The sequence below is a fragment of the Nelumbo nucifera genome, chromosome 4 (genome assembly GCF_055504915.1).
Source record: "Nelumbo nucifera cultivar China Antique chromosome 4, China Antique-T2T, whole genome shotgun sequence".
NCBI lineage: Eukaryota > Viridiplantae > Streptophyta > Magnoliopsida > Proteales > Nelumbonaceae > Nelumbo > Nelumbo nucifera.
The window spans coordinates 17,559,380-17,581,768 of record NC_142652.1 but is presented as its reverse complement, the minus strand read 5'-3'; the positions used below and the strand labels follow the sequence as shown (position 1 = coordinate 17,581,768).

Genomic DNA, 22,389 nt, shown 5'->3' with positions numbered 1-22,389 from the left:
AGGGTAAAAGATCGAGCATAAGTGAGTGAGTAAGGGATGGAGATGCCATCTTTTCTTGGGACCTATGGTCTATAGGAAGGTTCATAGGTATGGAGACAAACTGAATTCTTATATACGAGTACCGCCTATTTTGAGCTTTCCCTGTAATGGTTTTTCATTTGTTGGGTCGTTTAGTTAGGTTGTTTTCCATAAGTAGCCAGAGCTACTAGCTTTTGACTGAAGTGGGTTCTTAGCTCGATCTATGGTACATTCCTGTTGCACTGTTACCTCATTAAATGAAACGTCTGCAATTGGGTTTTCGAGTTAGTGAAAACTGAAAATTTTGAATTAAAAATTCAAACACCTATGTATGTCATATATGTTTATGGAAGTGCAGGCTAAGGACATTTTGCATTAAACCATGAAATACCTTTACTAGTAGTGGTTTCTGGTGGGAATATACAGATATCTTCCCTTGACAGCTTGACTTCAGTTTACTATCTTCCCCTCTTTGCGACAAATATTTGTGGTGGAATAACGAGGAATTTTGATTTTTGAAAGTGATTTTGTTTTGAACCAAGACCAGAAATTCGATTTAATTAGATGGGGTTACTATTTTTATTGGGAAATAATATGATCATATGAAGAGATAAAGGTAATAAGATTGCCCAAAAGTCTTTTTGGGCAAACGCTTTTGCCATAAGCACAATCTCCTGGTAAATGGCAGATTATATTCTGAGAGTTCAAATGCTTAATTAGCTGATATTAGCCAACTACTTCACATGTGTTCTGTGATATCTATTTACCAGAAGAATGAAATACATGGCAGTTGGTTGGTTGTTTTGTTTGATTGTGTATCTTATGCGTTATATGTTGTATTGGCAGTATTCATTTTGATGAAATAGACAACTCTGAAGTACTTGATTACCAAAACTAATTACATGTATACAAAAAAAAAAAAAAATGGAGTTGAAAGGTAGAGACCCAGATGGCATTTGAGCAATAAATTTTAGTGGAACGTGTTATTGTGTGGAAATCCAAAAAGGGACAAAAGAGCTGGTGGGTTTAACTGACTCGAGTTTAATGCCTGTTTGGACGATTATAATTAGTCGAGAGGAGGATGTTGCATCTTGTTATTTGTATGTTATGGAGTTTAGATGTTGAGTCTTCTTCAGGTGGTTAACTGAAACCCAGGTTAACTCTCAAGTTAAAGGACTGACGGAGATTGAGAGCTAGGTTATTTACTGGGGTTGACAAGAGAAGTTGTGTCAAGCCTCCTATATCGCCTTGAAAAGAAAGGTGTCTAGGCCTGTGCAGGCCCAAGCTAGCAGACAGCACAGTAGTGTTTTTTTTGTCAAGCTAGAGAGAGACAGCCTATAAGGGGGAGAGAGAGAGAGAGAGTTCTCTCAGCTTTAACGCGTGAATTGAGGTGTCATTCACACGTGCGAATGATGTTGGGCTGTTACAAAGGAAGAAAACGAATATTATAAAAAAACAGAACTGGTAAAAGAAGCTTGAAATAATAATAAAGGTCAGGGTCAGTCAGGTGGGAACTCCTCTAAAAAGAGTCCAGAGATGAGAAGCCGTGTGGGTTTCTGTTAAAACACTTGTGCTGTTTCAAGCTTCATCTCTCTTCTGCAACTGCTTTCCCTCCCCTTCAATCTCTGTCAATCTCTCCTCTGATTTTTATCTTCTCTTCTCTATCGATGAGGATGACCTTGCAACAGTTTAGCACAACCATCCCTCACCAAGAAGAGGAAGATATGACCAACGACCACCACATGTATGGTAATGCACCAGACCAATCAAATGGTCTCAGCAGTTACTCCTCCACCACCTCCACTTCCTCTCCTTGTTCTTCTTCAATGGGGATGTTTGCAGATATCGGTTCTCTCTCCATCAATCCCAAGTCTGCTTCCCAAGAGAGTAATGACTGTAAAAGCTTTGACAAGGATAACAGGAGAGGTGGTTGGGCTTTTCCTTTTATGGGAAACTCCACCAGCAGCTTGGAGGACCCCCACAACAGTGAAAGTGATGATGCTAAGGTCTCTGAATCCAGTAATGGGTTTGGAGAAAACAATGCTATAGCGCAAGACAAATACAACAAGCACCCCCACAACTTTAATGAAGAGAACCCAAATGTAAATTCAGTGAATGGGAAGGAACTAGATAGCGGGCAGTCAAAGCTTTGTGCAAGAGGGCATTGGAGACCTGCAGAGGATAGCAAGCTCAAGGAACTTGTTGCTCTTTATGGTCCTCAGAATTGGAATCTTATAGCAGAGAAGTTGGAGGGAAGATCAGGTAAGAATAAGAGACTGGCAAAAAGTTAAACCTTTTCAAACCCATAAGATAGATGAATCCTCCTCTACACAGCTTGAACTAGTTTCTGTTTCTTTTTTCTTTTGTTCTTTTCATTGAATTATCTCTTTTGTTTGGGCGCTCGAAGGCAAGAGTTGCAGATTAAGATGGTTTAACCAGTTGGACCCAAGGATCAATAGAAGAGCTTTCACTGAAGAAGAAGAAGAAAGGCTAATGGCTGCTCATAGATTGTATGGTAACAAATGGGCCATGATTGCCAGGCTTTTCCCGGGGAGGACTGATAATGCAGTGAAGAATCATTGGCACGTTATAATGGCAAGGAAGTACAGAGAACAATCTAGTGCTTATAGGAGGAGGAAGTTTAACCAAACTGTTAGTAGACGGTTGGAGGAGAATGGAAGCTTTGCTTGCAGAGATGCATCTACTACAATAACAGATTCTAACTGCCTCAATCTCTACAATGGAAGCTTCAACAACTCCTCTCCCTTCCCATTTGCAGCTCTTTTTGGTGGTGGTGTTTCTGGATCAAATGGTTTGCCACACGTGACCAGTGGTGATGATTCGGCTCCCTTTCCTAGACGAGAAATGTTACTTGGTTCTTCAAGTAGGAATAACTTCCCGCCTCATAGTGGGTTTTGTGCGGAGCAAGTCCCCTTTGATTTCTTCTCCGGTGTGTCTCTCTTTGACCACTCTCATTCCATCTCATATTGCATCTCTTTTCTTCCTTTTTTTTTGTGTTTGGGTTCTCAATCTCATCTGTTTTTGTTTTTGCAAGTTCACGATCACGACACACATTTGATTTTTATTTTTTAGAATGCAACCCAGTAGTCCAGTCCAGTTCAAGTTCAGGTTCAACTATTTTATTTGCCTTAAACAGATATGCTTGAGCTGCAACAGGAACCCCCTTTTCCATGTTTATGTGACAAACAATGAGCTTTATTATTTGTTGGTTTGCTGTGTTTTGTATGCTCATCTTTGTTGTTGGTTGCATTTTGTAGGTACTAAGAACCATGGCATGACCGGACTTTTCGGGCAGAACAGGCAATGGGATAGGCCAAGCGATGATTCCTCCACCTTCACTGGTTTCTACACCACCCAGTCACCGATGATGCCAATGCAACAGTCAGACCAGTATCAGCCTTCTAGTTTCTCGGACTCCACAACATCAACATCCCAACTCTCAGTCACGGAAGCATCATCATCTGTTGCAGACAATAGCCGAACCAGCCATTTCGAGAGCACCATCTCGCCACCATTTATAGACTTTCTTGGGGTTGGAGCCACATGAAGAGAAGACCAGGAAAAACTGGAAAAGAAAGAAATTTCTATAAGGAGTAGATGTTGAAAGTTGAAACTGAATGGTGCTCAAAAGAAGGCTCCTTTGGCACTAAAGGGCACGAAAAATATGGAAGTTCATCAGTTTAGTAGTGGAGAGATGAGCAATAATAATAGTATGAAGCCACCCCTTAACCAAATCTCCTTGTGACCCACCACCCAGTTTAGATAGCTGATCAAATGTAGAAGAATAATTAAGATTATTGTGCAGAACTGCAGAACCAAATAGCTCGTTTTCTCTTTCTTTCTTCGTCATTATCTTGGTTTCACCGGAGAAGATGACTTTGCCCGATAACATACAGGAGAAAACAATATTAAATAAATTGAAGAGATGTTAGGAAAAAAAAAGCACCGGATTGAATATCATGTGATGCTGAGCTCCATGGTAGGAAACAAACTCCACCCATTGAAACTATAGCATGGCCATTTAAATTAGAAGCCCCATAGTAACTTGCCCAAGTTTATCAGCTTCTGCTCTAAAGAGGACCTGTGCCAGAGAGAGAGGACGAAATGTATAAAACATGTTTCCAGTTTGTCAATCAACTGACGGTTCACAGGTTTAGTTGCAGAGATTTGTAACCGAATGGGGCATTTATGGAAGTGGATATCATGCAAGGCCCATAGGAATACTTCTATCACTCCTATACAGATCTTTTTGAAGTGGTCCCTAAACCAAATTAAACATCTCAAGTTTGCCTCCGAGATTGAGAAAAATTGAGCAAAAAGGAGTTGATGAAAATGTTGAATTCAGAGGGGTGTTCTCTGGAAGTTTGTTCTCAGTTATTCACATGAAATAACCCATATCGGAAGTTAAACACGCTAATAAAAATTCATAGACCAATGCTGAGATAAGCCTCTCCATGAGCCAAACGCATTTGTGCAAGAGAGACTTTGGCCGTTGGATGTCATTATTATATGAGATGAGCCTGCAACCATTTATCTCGTCTTTTTGTTTGTAATTGTTTCATTCTCTCCTTTTCTTTAACTCTTGAACAGACGTTTAGATGTCATTATATGAGATGATTAGCACCTTTGCGTGACTGACTGCGTTTGACCTTTTTGTCACCGGGATGAACGATGGATGTTAAATTACTTAAATGTCAATGTGTATAATATGATCCAGATTCGGAAATTAGACGAGAGGTCATCCACTGCTCTCTATCAGACAGAAAAGGTGCAAACTTTTAACTAAGCATCGATGCTCAGACTTGGCGTCGATCGCTGTCAGCTTACTTTATTTTCCTTTTTTCTCCTTGAGATGGGTCAGAGCGATAGCTTTGGACCCTTGGGCGACCCCCTCATGCTATTGCTCTTCCTCTTGACTCGAGAGAGACCCTAATAAAAGACCAATGGCAACTTGGAGAGAAACGTCGGGAGACTGGCTCCAGACCTTCAGAGCAGTAATTTGACCCGATACCTCTCGAAATGGTAGGTGCCAGCCCATTTGGATATCTGAAATGGGTCTAAAGTAGGAGTCCGACACACTTTTTTCATGCATTAAAGTCAGAAGACAGAAGTGGGTTACCGTTCTCTCTCTCTCTCTTTGATTTCTGGGGAGAACAAGAACAGGTGAATTGAGGGAGGTTGAGAGAAAGTCACAGATATGGGTGATGACTGACGAGGAAACCGACCAAAGGTAGGTATGATGATGAGGAAGAATGAGGAATGAGGAGAAGGTAAACACAAACACTTAACAACCGAACAAAAGACATGGGAGATGGGGCTTCTCTTTTCAAACATCCATTTCTCGTGGCCGTGGGGTCTCGCAAAACTTGGGAGTTGGAGTTGGAGGGCACAGATTCTTGTTCGTCTCTCAACTCTCTTGGCATTCATTCATGATGATGATGATGGTAACTGTTGAAACAAACAAACAAACATCCTTTCCAGTTTCCACTCTTAACAGAATTCATGCCATCCGCATGAGTTACACAAACACACCTTGGAAACTTGTCCAAAACCCAGTGGAACCATTGTGGATCCAACAGGTGAGTCAGACGTGACGTGGAATGATGGTTATACGGATCCATGAATTAGATGTTCCAATACAAAGCTTGCAAGTTGCAACCTGTGGGAGAATCCATTGTTCCAGGCTCTCCCAATCATCACCACCTATGACTCTTCTTGCTAAACACTAAGGCTGTGTTTGGTTTGAAAGAAAAGGTAAGGAAAGGAAGGAAAAATACCAAACACAGCCTTTCCCCTTCCTTTTCTTTCAAACCAGACAACACAACCTAACAGTTGCAAGATCTGATCAATTAACCAGACAACACAACCTAACAGTTGGCACCAATAAATAAAATTTATCAGAGAATTATTACTTGAAAATTGATTTCTAGAGTCTAGACAATATAAAAACAGATTACTTCCTGAATCCATAAATAAGGGTGGTTATTCTTGACCGAGGATCAAACCTTTTTATTTTTTATCTCACTGCATCCTGCCAATGCCAACGTTTGATCTGGCACCTGCATCGTTAGGTTATTTCTCTTCCTCTCATTTTTGACTTGTTGATCCCAAAACAAGAAAGAAAGAAAAAAAAAAATGACCTTGTTATTCATGTTTTTTCCCCTTACTTGGGGTACCCTTCCGCATTAGTGCCAACAGAACAGACTCAACCCAGTTTAACTTGGGCTGGGTTCCAGTTGGTCGGGTCTGTAGTGTGTACCCAAACAATCACCCCTTGTCCAAATCAAAACCGCTGCAACTCATAGGTTTCACTCTGAGATGGAAGAGCTGCTTCCAGTTCCTGCTTTGTCAGCATGGTGGTGGAGTGCTGGAATGTTGCATCGTGAGGAACGCTACTTGCTTCCGACTGTATGGGTCTCACTGAAAATTGAGTTCCAACAGCCTTTAAAGTTCTATCGATGAAAGCTTCTCTTGACAAAAAATCCTTCATACGGCATACAAATTCTTCATGATCCCTTGCCTGAAGTGAACAGAAAGTAGTAGGTAACCTAACATTAGCAAGTTAACCACAAGCTAGTATCAAAACATCACACTTCAATTTTCAAAAGCCTTGTGCAATACGGTGATGTGCTGAGCTGAGCTGCTAGCCTATGCCTTGGACGGAAAGGACATATGCTTGCGTAGGTTTAATTAGCTCCAGAGATTGCACAATGACCAACCCACCAAAAAAGATAAAAAGAAAAAGGGCACCACCACACGTGCACAGAGACAAACAAAAAATAAAAGAAAAAGGGACCATCAGATGACTCATCAAGAACCGGATGAAGGTACCATTGGCATTGGACGACTACCACTTGAACATATATTTACTATCGAGACACCATGCTCTGATTTGATTCTCCCTATTGAATAAAAACAAATAGAGCCAGTATCCCAACCCCCCAATCATAGAAGAACGTACAGGTTTTTTCTTTGGTTAAAACAGAGCGTACAAGTTGATGAATACAAAACCCAAACTGTATATAGATTTAAAACTTAGAAATAGACATAACGATTTGACAGAACACATAAAATTAGAATTTCAATGCTTGGAATGTAATGGTTTCTCGACTATTGTAATTGGGACATGATGGAATACACTGGGATCTAAGCCAGGGCTTTAGATCCTTCAACAAAATCCACTGGATTATTTCTTTCACCTCAAGAATGAATAGAATCATAGAAAAGGAAGCGGCTCCACAGTCAGGATTATATAACCCCTATTCAATTAGATAAAACATTCCTTCTAAACACTTTTTGAAAAGGGTCCACAACACTGGCTGTAGACCGTGGTACCACTTTATTTGACCTATTGCAACTAAACATTTACTTGTTGAATGAAAGATTTCAGTCTTGCAAAACTAGACTCTTGTTCTGGTCCACCCATATTCATTTATGGTCTCAGACATGTGAATGTGTTTGAAACATGTCTGGTACAAGCCATGGTTCAGAGTATGCAGATGCTCAATAGTCAAACTATCCAGATGCTCAACAGTCAAAAATTGAGTACTGGGCATTTAATCACTTTAATACTCCATTATTTTCTTCTTAACTTCTTAACCACAAAAAAAATGTTAAGATGAATATTAACATTTGAAGCTATTAAATAGTTTTAAGTATTCAATCTTCAGTGACCCTGAAAACTGATATGTATCATATGATATTCAATGAAATGTTGCAGTACTTTGAAATTTATTCTATGTACATCTATGTATGTAATCAGGTAAAGTCGGAGCTTTCCTACTTGGTGGGCCGCTTAGAGACCATCTGAATTGATCAAACTATTCAATCTTCCAATTGACATCATCCCTGTATCTAGTGTGTTGTATGAGCACAGACATGAGAGTTGAGATAGAGTCTAACCCATGGACACATCTACTGAAAAGTATATACTATAAAAATAGTTCATATTTTTCAAATTCTAACATTTACACCTACAAAAAGTATTGACTTTGTTACTTGGTGCATTTGATAGGAAAAAACAAGGTTTTTAAAATCAGATCGGACAGAGAACCGTTCTGGGTCCGGTTCCTGGGTCAAACGGTCTGACTGTCCAGTCTGAATGAATGGCCTGTTCTTACAGAAAAAAATTAAAAAATAGTAAAAAACCATTATCTAGATCAACGGTTTGAAGGTTCAACCACCCAAAAAAGGAACCGTTCTAGGGTCAATTCCTAGGTCAAATGGTCCGACTGTTCAGTCTGAATGAATTGCCAATTTTTCTGGTCCAGTCCGATTTTGAAATCCATGGGAAAAAGTGGCATTCATCTCATAAATTAGCTGTTCATTTATGTTGCCATGAGATATTAAAAAAAAAAAAATGATATGTAACAGGGTCCAAAGAAAATCGTGGAGTGTCAAGACTCGATGCCTGTCCAATATGGACAAGTCATCCATTCAGGAGAGTCTATGCAATACTGATTGTACCTCTGCTTTTATTAGTATTATCCATATAATATAATATGGGTGCATCTATATGCTGAAAAGGTATGATATTTGACCAATCAATACCTCCCGAGGTAAACTTTGATGAATACCACTCATTACCACTTTAATGATATCGATTGGGGTCATAAGATTTTCTGATACCATGTCTTTCCAATATGATAGTTGCCTAAAAAGACAGGTTTATCTTGTTCCATGATGTAAGGATGGGTTCAAATTCGGCCTATCAACAAAGGATGGCAAGAGGAATATGTAATGTCATTTTGAGCAATGTTTTAAAAAACGATTCAGAATTGAAACTGTTCTGGCCATCGGTTTGAGTTGACGGTTCAATCATTTAGTCTAAACGGACAGCCCATTCTAGCAAAATAAATTTAAAAAATAATTAAATTTTAAAAGTGGCCAAAAACTATTGAATGGGTCAACGACAACTTCCCAGGTCACAGTTCATTGATCGATTCAACGATTTTTTACTAGAAACCGGATTTAGGATAAAATGAAACCAATTGTCTGAACGGTTCCCGAGCCAAACAGTCTGACCATCCGGGTCAAATCAAACCAAAGTGACACCTGGAAGATTCGTCAGTCATTCAGCCACCGCTAAACAATCTGAATAGCAGACTAGCTCAATTCAATACAATACAATACAGTAATATGATAATATGATATGATGTGATATGTGCATAATGTTAGATTAGAATGCAGTAATAAGTAAATAAAAATGGTGTAAATTTATAATAGTTTTAAAAGAACAACAAACCCAAATATAAAACCAATTAAGGAAATGTTGCCTTCTCCATCCTCCCAAATTTTTAGCCCTGTCATCAATAAATTCTACTTATCGAACACCCAGTATAAGGGTGTGGCATGACCACATGGCTTTTCATTTTCGACTATATTAAGTTGGAAATGATCTAACACATAGGATTAGGATCTGATGCCCTTTCAATTCAGTTTGTAAAGGCTCATCTTGGGAAGAGTGTAAACATTTATTTGCATTTGTACTCTTCCCAAACTGAGCCAAAAAAAAAATTCATAAACAGTATATATGATAATTGCAGTTAAAAACACATTTTATCAACATATAAACAGTTCATTATTTTACTGTCAATTTTATTAAGGTTATATTATCAAATTTAAGTTCTAAGTTGTTATTATCATCGTTAATCATAGGTGTTAAATATAATTGGCTCAGACCTGATTGTCCTGATTAATAATTGGGTCGGTTCTGGGTGATTCTTGTAATCCCAATTAATAATCAGAGTGGGAGTGGTGCACCCTGCCCCGAACTAGACCTGATCCATTGACAGCTCTAATTGTTTATCATTAATTCTATACAAGGTTCAAAGTATCGATACAGAGTGGCTATTGGCCTGTATTGGTCCTTTTTTTTTTAAGTTTTATTTATTTATTTTTCAAAACCAGCTCAGAAGGGTTGGTTTAAGTCCCAGCTACCCTCTGAACCAGGCCCTGACCTGATACAACCCCTATAGGGGTGTATCGAAAAGGCCCTGATACGGGCCGATATATAACAATTTTTTGAACCTTAATTCTAGGGGATGCAAATGCAGGAGAATGCACACCTAAGCATATAGAAAAAATATGAGCATTTGCACGAAAATAATGCAGACAGAAATTGGTCAGTGTGATATATGTAATACCTTCGATAAAGATTTACTTCCAAATAAATTTCATTTTTCCTCAAATTTTCCTCATTATATAGGTAATAGTACAAACGAAGAGAGAGAGAGAGAATAGAAGGGAATAGAGGAACAAGAGCATACCAATCGATACTTTGGAGTCCGCATAGGTAGTTTCAAGTAGGCCATGTTTCTTGCCTCATAATCCCATAAAAAGGAGGTATGGTGGACCCACCTGTTTTTTGTAATAGATTGGGCATTGCCACCAAACTTGCGGTTACCGAACACATAATCTAGAATCAGATGAAAACATATTCATATCAGAAAAAAAAAAATTATCTTCTTAGTTGTAATTTCTTTGGTCAAAATACCATTCACCTACTTCAAGGAAAAAAATTAAGAGCACAAAAAAAATCATCTAAACATTATCCCAATTATATATGATCGGCTACATGAATCCTGTTTTGGCATTCCGTTCTATTTAATGATATCCATTGTAAAATTACGAGTGCTTAAATCATTTCTTATTATTTCAACCCATGTCTTTTTTGTTCTGCCCTTAGCCCTTCTAGCCCCTTCAACTTGTAACTGATCGTTTTTTCTACTCATCCATCTCAGCATATTTATTTCTGCCATACTCAATTTTGAACATATTGTTTCTTGACTGCCCATCACGCTGCTGCATACAGCATTATTGACCTTACATCTATTTTATAGAATTTTCCTTTTAATCTAATGGCTAAAAGCAATCATTTTGAGTAAAAGAAAGGAAACTGTGGCACCATATCTGATGGCTATAACAAGGACCTGGGATTATAAAATATATTTAGGTAGGACACCAAACTTCTATATTTTAGGCCACAGTTAGACCTTTTTATCTTGGCATGTCAGAAACACATCGACACATTCTTTTTATATTAATCTTAGTTTATCAACTATGCCTTGTTTTCAACTATTTTTATACTGTTTGTCAACTAATTCTATTTACTTTTTTCACATTCTTATTATACCCATCTACAGCTTCATATAAGGAGTCTACAAGGGTAGTTTCAGGTGCATTCATTTCCTACTTCATGATCTCATAAAAATATGTATGGCTCACATCCTCTGGTTTTTAATTTTAGGTTGAGCATTTCCACAAACTTACTGTTACCAAAGACATAATCTAGCACCAGAAAAGTATGCATCCTGTCAAAGCATACTTGCCAAATATGCATTTCTTATGTCATTAATTTTTTTATTTAATCAGTCTAACAAAGATGAACAGGATTAATTCTCATGCTCGAACAGATTCACAGAATTTAATAAAGTGAGAGCTAATCAGTGGAAATGTAAAATAAAAACAAATTCCTCCATATAACTTAGTGTTGTGAAGAGAAACGCAAAAGAGCAAATAAAGCAATAATATAATGAGAGCATACAAGATTTATGTGGTTTGGCGTGTCAAACCTATGTCCATAGAGGACCCTGTGAAATTTACACTATTTCTCAATCAACTGTTACAACCCTAGCAAGAATGCTAGTATTTATATCATTAAATTAGGGTTTCTTTTCAGCATCCTAATCTGGCTACAATTTAAATTGCAAATATTTCTAAAATACCCCTGTACAAGAATTGTATGAACAAATTTTGCACAGGCCCCCTTCTACGGGTGCTTTTTTTTTCTTTTCTTTCTTAATACAAGACATTCATCATTACTTATTTTTTTTATATAAGACAATTATGTCAAGCAAATTATTTTAGATACATATTCCAAAATATTAAAATAAGATACAAAGATGTGTTGACTTTTCAAGTTGTATCTTGTGGTGTCTGACATTATTGTGTCCAATAATGATCTACAAACGCACATGTCAAAGTTACATGCTGGTAAACTAGAAGAGAAACTCAGAAGAATAGATTTGGAGAAAAGAAAAGATTCCCTAACAGAAGTTGAAAATAACCAGCGGACCAATGACATTTGGTGGCAGCAAAATAGAAAAATAAAACCATTTACCTATCTTTATGTATATAGTTCTTCATCACTTTTAATCAACTTATTACTTGAATATTTACCCTCGAAAGATACAAAATATAAATAACATGGTGATAGTACATAAGGGATTTACTAATTCAGAGCTATGTACCATTTTCACGTAGGTGGAAGTGACCAATCCCTTGAAACACTTCATTATATAATGTGCTACTCCAGGACATGATTGGCTGAGGATATGGCTGTACACCAGGAACAGCATTTTTATTACAGATGAAAGTGACAAATAGTGTCCCATGATCAACAATGACGGTACCTCCACCGCTAAACCTTCTTACAACAGGAACCTGATCTTGCAGCACAGATCTAACTTCAAGAAGCTCAGAGGGTTTCCTACATAACCAAATTAGCATGATCAATTTCTTGCATATAAATACCTGAAAATATGAACCCACTACTTGACAAGGTAGAGTAAGTTTGCACAATTTGTGCTTCACTTGAATCATGCCAATTCTAAGCCCTATGCAGTCACAAGAGTAGTTAAGTTTGTAATAAGTAACAAGAAAACCATCACTCAGCCAAATTCTGTGTGTGATCACTGACTGATTTAGTTCAAGAATAACTTTGCCAAGTCATGTCACTCCTTTTTTTGGTAAACACTCCTTTATTGGGCACGTGGACAAAATAAAATTATTTAGAATTTTACATCTCTCCAAGTTACCAATTATTCTGTAAAGATAATTTATATGTTATCCAAAACCAATGATTCATTGGAGAGAACAAATCAATTTTCCTGAACCATGGTCTTGTAGCATGACAACTTAGGTCCATATCACAACCTTTCCATCCTTGGGTTGGGGAAAGAAGCTGAAAGTGGATGGCCATGTAAATAGGGGGACAATCCAGTCAATTACATGAATAACACAACAGAGCTTGCATTGGCTGGCATGTTGGGGAAAGAGTTTGGATTAACGTTAGCTTTTTTTTGAAAAATAAAAATAAATTCATTAAAAACAAAAAGAGATGTCTCAGCTAAAACAAAAAAAAAAAACCGCAGCTTTGCACCTAAAATACGGTTTATGAGAACCATGAAAGAGGACAAGGATACTCAATTAGGGCTGGATTATGGCAGTTCTACAAGGACAGGGGCTGAATAAATCTCTTAGATGTAAAGATTTAATGATGAAAGAAGACTGCGACACATTTGTGGGTTGGTTAAATAAGAATGATACGGGCTCTTGGAAGTACAGATCCTTAATGAAGGAAACAGATCCATAATGTGGGTTGAGTTGTTCCATTGCAACCTGGGTGACCAGGGTTCAAATCTTGGAAACAGTCTCTCTGTGTATCTGCAGGGGTAAGGGCCGTAAGGCTGTGTACATCTGTCCCTCCCAAGACCCTGCATTGGCAAGAGCCTCATGCACTTGGCTGTCCTTTTTTAATGAGTGAAACTGAGAGGTTGGCTGCAGAACCATGAAGAAAGCATAATTGGACTTCAAGATGCATATGGATTAGCAAGACTGGTTCTCCAAGAAAGTATAATGTAAAGAAATTGGGTAGAGTGTCTAGTATGAACTAGGCCAACATCTATGGTGCTAAGCACATTGTTGTAGATATACTATTCATTTATTCATATGAATAAAATTTAACAATTACTGATCAAAGAATAGAACCAACAAAAAGGAGCAAATTTACCCTGAAATCCCCATGACAATGGTGGGAATATTTGTTCCATCATTGATGACACACCAATTCTCTGAGGAGGTCCGAAGAAGCTGTTCCTCCAAGTATAGTTGATGTAGAATGGGTGCGCCTTTAAATCTTACAATATTCATCAGTGGAAGGCCAATGCTTCTAGCTTGAGATATAGTACTCATTGAGCAGTAGGGTTCAGTCAGATCAACTTACTATCTGCTGATAAAAAATAAACAAATAAAAGAAAGAAAAAAGAATCCACTCACTATAAACTGATATGCGTCTTTCTTTGAAAAGAAATGATCACAACAAGGATTCACAATAGACCCTCTGTTTTCTGAAACTTGATATACCCATTTGCATGATGACATTCATCAACAACAAAAAGGCAAACCAAACAGAAACTCTTGAGATATTCTACTAATACATGAAACATAAAGGGTAAAATTACTGGTAAAACAAATGCAATAGTCTACAATAACAGATTTGCTTCTTTTCTCTTTGTAGAGGAGAAAAAACATTCTCAAAAATGAAAATCAACATAGAGATTCAGCAATGCCACAATGACAACTTTAGAAGAAATGACCAAACCATCTCCTCATACCTCAATTTCTTAGTTTGAAATCACACCTCCAATTCTTCAAGTTACACGGCAGGGTGGATACCCAAGATATAAATCTACTAAAGCTAGCAAAGTGGAGCTTTAAAGCATAAAGGTGCACAATTAAACCTCAGATATGAAGATTCTCTAAGGAATATTACCTAATACTTGGTTCCCAACCCAACTCAACAAGCCAAGCCATTGAATTTCATATTTCTGGAAAGCTAAGTGTAAGGTTGTGATCATTTAGAACAGAATTTGGCCAGAGTTTTATTGACTCAAGACTCGAGAGCACTCAAATTATGACCAACCTAAAACTCCGTCTAGTTGCTGGTTGAACTTGCAAGCATCTGATGGCATTTTGTGCATCACTAATCTCATAGTATCGGTTTCTTAGGGAACAATTTGAACGTTTTTGTTTTTATTCATTTTTTAAATTGCCACATCAGCAAAAAAAAGTTGTGTTTTTGTTTTGAGAAGCAAAAACAAGTTGGTTTTGTTTTAGAAAACAATTCATGTTTTTCAAACCATCAATATGAAGGACTTTAAAATAAAAAACAAATTTTGGAATACAAATACTGTATGATTTATGAGATCATTGAGATGATGAGAGAACATTTTGATTGCAAACCAGAAATTTAAGAACACATTTTTTGGAAACAAAAAACACATATACAACTAAGAATGTGTTTTATATGTTTTTGTTTTACAAACCAATTTATTTTTAAAACAGATGGTTTTAAGTTCTAACTTGTTTTAGGAACTCACTACAAGAAAAACAATTTACATCAAAGAACACCACTTTAGTTGCATCCAGGGCTCAACAAATCTAGTTGCATGTCCCAAAAACCAAAGCCTACTTTGTTAAAGTCTACTTGTCTTTACATGTGAAATAAGAAAAAGAAACGAAAGCAAGATATTTTGCTTTTAAAACTGGAAAGATGTTTCTTATATACACATTTCAACAGCTCAGAAATCAAATTTGAGAGTGGATTGAAGACCAACCCATCCATTTACAGCCCATAACCAATAACAATCCAAGGGAAGTGAACGGAGTTCGTGTGCTTGGGTCAGATTGACAGTTTTAAGCTTAACTTTGATGGCTGCTGCTTGGGTAATCCAGGTAAATAGGGTTAGATGTGCTGTAAGGGATGAGATTGGTTACATCTTGCTAAACTTCTGTGGTGCAGTTGGTATTGGTATCTCATTAAGGGCTGAATTGGTAGCAGTGATTGACGGACTCAAATTATTGGCACAACAGAATTAGAAGGGGGTGATCATTGAAGGTGACTACAAAACAGTCATTTCATGGCTCAGTTCTGAAATAGAACCAGCTCAGATATTCAGATTTCTGGTTAGAGAAGCCAAAATGCTGGGAAGAAACTTGAACTGCTTCAAGTGGGTTCGATGTTGGCTAATTCTCTTGCATAATAGTTCAATTAGAGATGATGTCAATTGTCAAGGATGCATATGGGGAATGCCTGGGCCAGGGGTCCAATTGTAACCAGTTATGTTTTTGTCTAAATTTGTGTGATCAACTATTAGCTGGCTTTGTACCTTAGGGGTGAACTTGGGTGGGCTTGGGTTGAGAATTTTGTCAAAATTTGAATGGGCCTGGCCTGAAAGCCCAAGCTTGAAATGCTAACTCCGGCCTACCTGAGTTGCACCCCTATTTGTACCTTCTCTGTTATCTCCTTTGGACAACTAGGGAATCTTTTTCTTCATATTAATAAAATCCTGTTATTCACCAAAACAAAAAGCAATCCATTCCATATACAAATTAATCGGTTGTAACCCAACCTAACCCACCTAGGGCTGCAAATGGATCGAATTGAATCAAATATAGGTAGATCCAAATTTGATTTGTTTATATTCAAATTCAAATTCAAATCAGATATTATCCATCAGATTTATATTGGATTTGAATTGAATTCAGATTATAATTGGATATTGAATAGTAAAAATAAACTATACTAAAAATGATCAAGATATTATATATTATTAATAAAATGAACTAAAAATCACTTTGATGTTGTATTCCATGAACAATACTTTTATGAAACTTGAACCTATGACAATTTAGTAAAAATACAACATTCAAACCATCTTTATTAATAGACACAATATATTTAAGTCTAATTGAACTGGAATTTATCAGATTGGATAAGGCTGAATCCATATTTGGTCCAAGTTCACACGTAATGGGAGAGAATTCAAATTCAGAAAATTGGATACTGTTTGCATCCCTAAACCCACCCATTTTGACCCGCTTGCCCAAGTTAACATTTTTCTTTTTCTCTATTCTATATTTCTATTCCAAGTGGCACAACCAGTGTACCTGAAAATGATCAGATTAAAATAAAAAGGAATTCTGTCCCCTCTTCTGGCTGCCAGTGGCAGAACCAGGTTGGGTCATCCATATACCCAAAAGTGACCAAAGAATTTAAAAGCAAAATTGCTAAAAAAACAAAACACGCACACACACACACACCCAAAAAGAAGCAGAAAATGGAGGGAAAAAAACACAAATTGGTGGAATTTAGACAACTTTCTCTTGGCATTTTCAACAAAACATATATAAAATATGAAAAGATATAAGTTTTTTTACAACTGTAAGGTAAAGTATTCATTTGTGATTAAAAAAGTGCAAAATTCCCCTGTACAATGAGGCTCTATACAAAGGATATACATTCAACTATTGTAACTTTACATCAAAATCCCTCCCATTATGAATTTACAAAACAATTAGACTTATCAAAAAAAAAAAAAAGTATTGTAGCTTCTTGCTTTAAATGCTTTATGATTTCCCATCCAAGAACACACCATGCCCAACACCCTCTTTATAGTCTCCTCAATTGCACAGATTTCCTTCAAATATCCGAGCATTCCCCTCTCCCCACACTACCCAGAATACAACTGCTGGGACAATTCTTGATGCCACTTTGCCACCTACATTCAAATCTTTTAAATCCCTAAATTCCAGGAAACTCCCAATATTGCCCAGGAAAAACATCTCTACCCCAAATAAGTCCATTTTAGTCCATAATCTATAAGAAAATTCACTATGCAGCTAGAGATGGTCTATTATTTCTTCATTTCTGTGGCACATAACACACCTTACATCAACCACTTCAATGCCCCTTCTAATCGCATTGTCTCTAGTTAAAATTTTGTTAAAATCTGGCTTCCAAACAAAGAAAGATAGTTTGGATGGGGCATTCCTATTCCAAACTCTTGCACTTGGAAAAACAGAGGTTTCATCCCTGGCTAAAATGCTGCAAAATGATTTGACAGAAAACTAGACTGATTTCTCCATACCCCACATTCTCCTATCCTCCCTTTCCCCACTCAGCTTTTTATTATAAATTATTGCAAACAGATTAATGAGGGATAACACTTCCTAATCATTCAAAATCCTAAAATTTAGGGATCCCATATCCTGTTTCCATTTTACATTTGCTGTTTCCACTTTTCATTTGCATATATTCAGCCCCTGTTGCATCCTTATTTACAGCTATTTCAAACAGCCCGGGGTAAAGTTCCACAAGTAACCCATCCTTCACACAATTGATCCTTCCAAAACACTACCCTTTTTCCATTAGCAATTTCGTACTTAATCCCTTCACGAACTATGGATACACTTTCTAAATTCCTTTCCACACTGAGCATCCATATGAGGCTCAAACCACATCTGAATCCCAATTTCTGTTATTATACATATATTTAGCTACTATTGCCCTTCTCCACAGGCTGTTCAATTTCTCATTGAACCTCCACAACCACTTCCCTAACATAGAAGAATTCACCTCCTTTAATTTTTAATTTTCTTATCCCTGAGCCACCCATCTCTTAGCCTTACATACTTTTTTCCAAGTCAGCAAGTGGCATTTGGCTGCAACCTTCCACCCTCTCCACAAAAATTTCTCATCTTCTCCAAAACATCAGCTATTTTTGCCAGGATGGGAATAATGACAGGAAGTGAGGGTTCTTTTTCAATTTGTTATTAATTTGTTCATTATTCATTTAATTTGTTTATTTAATTATTAGTCATTTCACTGATTTGGCAAGCAATATATAGATAGAAGCACTGGATTAAAGAATACTTGGACTAAAAAGGGAGTTTGAAGTATGATTGAAAATATCACTCGTGGCCATGGATTTGGTTGTTTTAAAAATTCCTAGTTGAAAAACTTCCAGACTTCAATGAGCTATGCTGGGTGTTCCTTACTCAATTTGAACTTGCTAAGCCCAAATAAGCAGTGTTGCAAAGGTATCTGACTAAGTGACTGACCACTTTGTGAATGGATGCATCATGCATAAATTGAAAGGACTGGACGTTCAGTTGGTTTGGATTTGTGCATGCACTTTAAAAGCTAGCGAAAATAATTTCCCACTTAAGCTAAAAGATGTAGCGAGCTATGTAGTGAAAGGCTATTAAAGATTAAACCATTTTGTTCAGCCATTTTAGTTGTTACAACCCTTAATTAACCAGTAGAAAGTGGGTAACTAACTCAAGAAAACAAAAGGGTTTACCTAGTAGAAACACCCAAGCTAAAAAGGACAATTCCTGGCTCAATGGAAATCCCCTGATGTTCCCACCTGACATCTAATTTCCTGTAATATCCAGATATCCAAAAAAAGACATGGAAATTTGATATGGGAGTCCAACTAGAACTTTTCTTGAAAGCCTGAGCTTGTCTCAAAAATATTGGGGACCCTAAGTATATAGAACCCACCACATACATGCTAATGTCGTCCATTGCTTCCCTGGTAGATTTGGGAAAAGGGGACTTCGCTATTTTAGTTGACTGAAGGCCCTAATTGCAAGAAAAGTATATCTGCATTATTGTGTGTAGTAAAAAATGACAACTAAAAAAGTTGAAGAGCAGAGATGCCGACTATTAACAATAAATGTTTTTTTGATAAAATTTCAGTTCTTTGGATATGCTTTGTAAGAGGAAGCAAACGTACCAGCTGAAGAATCCATTGAAAGTCCTTCGAACAATAGAGGCAACCATAAACGTCCCTGAAACAATGTTCTTATAATTAGATAAAGAAAGAATTAAAATAAAACCAGAGCAACCTGCATACAAGGAAAGAACTAAAATAGGATTGGATGAATGCTGGAACAAAATGTAATCATGGTTGGAGAACCAGGATTTCTTTACTCCACATGCTTCTCTACAAAACATACCAGTGAGTAGCAGGCCTTCTCTTACTGCTTTGTCACAGAATGGACTTAAGGACGAACTATGCTCGTATTCACTTGAAAAAGTAAACGATATTTTAGCAGTCCCTTTGCTTTTGCTAAAATCGGATTTAGCAGAGAAAAAAATAAAACTAAAAATATACCTGGTAAATCTCCAACGAATTGGATTTTGGGATCTCTCCAACAAACAACAAAGTTGATAAGAGTCTCGGTTCCCTGAGTTGAGAAGATTCAACAACGAACAACACGAAGTTGAAAAGAATCTCAGGGTCCGTTTGGTTTGTGATCGGAATCGGAATGGGAATCCCTTGGAATGGGAATCGGAATGGGAATGGTCTATTCCCCGTACCTGTTTGGTTCAAACAGGAACGGGAATCGGATTCCGTTGATGCTGTTTGGTTCATCAAGAGGCTGGAATCGGAATCAGCCATGATTTCCAAATTTGCCCCTAATAAAAATAAAAAAACAGAAAATGCATGAAAATACCAAAAAATGCAGAAATTTTGCAGGAAAATGCAGAAATTACAATAATTTTGCAAAAAAATCAGAAAAATGAATGAAAATATCAGGAATTTTGCAGAAAATTGCAAGAAAATCAGAAAATTGCAGAAATTACAATAATTTTGCAAAAAATTCAAAAAAATGAATGAAAATATCAGGAATTTTGCAGAAATTGCAAGAAAATCAGAAAATTGCAGAAATTACAATAATTTTGCAAAAAATTAAAAAAAAATGAATGAAAATAAATGTCTAAGATGCTAGTGAAACATTTGAAATCATTACATAAATATGTCTCTCTGTGTGTGTGAAGATTCACAGCATCATACATATGTACACACTGTCATGAAAATGTAGTGTTAATAGGAACTTGATGATTGGTGAACAAAAGGGAGGAGTGGTGCACATGCTGAAGATGAAACTTAGACCAAACAGAGTCCCTAGAGGTGGGAAAGGTTGCAGAAAATTATTGGAATTTAAGATTTTACAAATTACAAAATCAGATAGGACACAAAAATTGTATTTCTTGAAGTTCCTGTAAATCTACAGGGATGTTAAATGAAAAATGAACAAACTCAAAAGTACAACTGAGAAATATAAATATGTAATGTGTAAGTAAAAATATCAGGCAAAGCTACTTTTGTCAATCACCAAGAGAATTTTACAGAGAAAGAAATAATAAAGTGCAAGCTCCCCTACCAAAAAAGCAGTAAGGGAAATGAGCCAATGCATATTCCAATTTCCTTTCATCTCAACTTAGTGAAACTTTAAGAGGTACAAACATCTTTATCTAGACTCAAGTCAAGTTTGGAAAGTAACAAATAAGGGTTAACCAGTGTATATCGAGTTGTAAAGATATGACAAAAATACGGTAGAGGAATGGATGGACAAGTTGTTGCATACACAATTTACCCCAAAAATCAGAATATCCAACATGACATAACACTCATATACAGGTATCCAGATTTCATAGGTGACAAAATGTTTAACCATTAAACCATGCAAGAGACACTTTTCAACTTAACCTGCAAAACAATTGTTTTCAACAAATACCATGTAAAGCATAGAGAATGCTGCTGACTAGGGCTTCTAAGAAAACCTTGTGCCAGAAAAGCAATTTCTGAAGTTGAGAAATGGAAATATGTGAAGGACAACCACTCAATCAGGATCTTGACCACAAAAGGAATTAAAAAAGGCTAATACCAATGTTGGAATCTCAGGTGGAATATCCACCCTGGATCCCTGGTTTCCAGAAAGAAGCATTGTTGAACTGCATTCTCTAGTTGATTGATCAGTCAGTTGTTACCAAACTGATATATAGCCCATGATTTGAGAATGTAACTCGTGCTCTTACTGGGCAACCCAACAAAATGATCCCACACTAGTAATGTCAAAGTGGAATAGATTCTAGAACATTGACCAAGAATACGTTTGATAAATATAACCAACTAAATTACACTACAAGCACCAAACATAGCTGACCAACCACAGTGCAACGACTACAAATGTAAGGGAGTTACAGTTTTACAGGATTCCACTAACGAAATGGTTATTATCCTTCCATTATTGTGGAACTAAAAGGTGTTACAGAAACCATCTAATTAGTTAAGTTTTTGCTGTCATATACTTTCAGGATCAGGAGTTGGGATAATAAAGTCCTACACCTACAAGGTGGATACATGTCTAATATTAGAACTAAGAATTAAGCATGAGATTTCTTTTCTACCTTTCACTTTAATCACGACAATCCTCATTTGGAAAATGCAGACGGGTTTAATGGATGATGGAGTAAAACTTGGATTATTGGGTTCATGGATGGCTCTCTTTCTAGTATTTGCAGCAAATACTCAGTTGGCAAGCCCTGGTTACCTTTCAACTTAGATTGCATGGCATTCTCTAATCTGCCCTTGCTTCTTGAAGGATGACATTGATGACAAGTCCATCTTTATGTTCAATGCACTTCCAGAAAGAGAAAAAAAGGCATTGCTCGAGAAACTAGAACAACAGAAGTTAATATCTGAACGTTAATTCATGAAGGACCAATTTATTCCAGGTAGCTGTAAGAAGAAACCATGACGCCATATTTTCTAGGTACAGGTACTGTTATTTCCTCCTAGGATTCGCAGAGATCCTTTTGTCGCATTCTGTTATTGAATTGTGTATTAAGTATCTGTTTATCTGGTATTGTCCTTGTTATTGAAGCTGGATTTATCTACTTTGCATTTAGAATCCATATCCTTCAGGTCAACT

General features: G+C 36.9%; 2 protein-coding genes across 5 annotated transcripts; one reads left to right on the top strand and one right to left on the bottom strand.

The window, feature by feature from the left end:
* Positions 1-1,496: 1,496 nt before the first annotated feature.
* Positions 1,497-4,651, top strand: LOC104598105 (uncharacterized). The gene is made up of 3 exons (XM_010260018.2): positions 1,497-2,280; positions 2,426-2,968; positions 3,297-4,651. Exons 1-3 carry the CDS (start codon positions 1,686-1,688, stop codon positions 3,584-3,586), a joined length of 1,428 nt encoding a protein of 475 aa, XP_010258320.1. The 5' UTR covers positions 1,497-1,685; the 3' UTR covers positions 3,587-4,651.
* Positions 4,652-5,923: 1,272 nt separating this feature from the next.
* LOC104598106 (Biotin/lipoate A/B protein ligase family) lies at positions 5,924-20,014 on the bottom strand. Of its 4 annotated transcripts, XM_088886600.1 has the most exons (7): positions 19,785-19,926; positions 19,627-19,697; positions 19,404-19,458; positions 13,832-14,047; positions 12,291-12,529; positions 10,308-10,456; positions 5,924-6,559 (listed from the first exon to the last, which is right to left on the bottom strand). In XM_088886600.1, exons 4-7 carry the CDS (start codon positions 14,011-14,013, stop codon positions 6,323-6,325), a joined length of 807 nt encoding a protein of 268 aa, XP_088742726.1. In that variant the 5' UTR covers positions 14,014-14,047; positions 19,404-19,458; positions 19,627-19,697; positions 19,785-19,926; the 3' UTR covers positions 5,924-6,322. The 4 variants fall into 4 exon arrangements, with proteins under 4 accessions (XP_088742726.1, XP_088742727.1, XP_010258321.2 ...); XM_088886601.1 differs by lacking the exon at positions 19,627-19,697 and having other exon boundaries at positions 13,832-14,050; positions 19,785-20,014; XM_010260019.3 differs by lacking the exon at positions 19,627-19,697 and having other exon boundaries at positions 19,785-20,014.
* Positions 20,015-22,389: the final 2,375 nt, after the last annotated feature.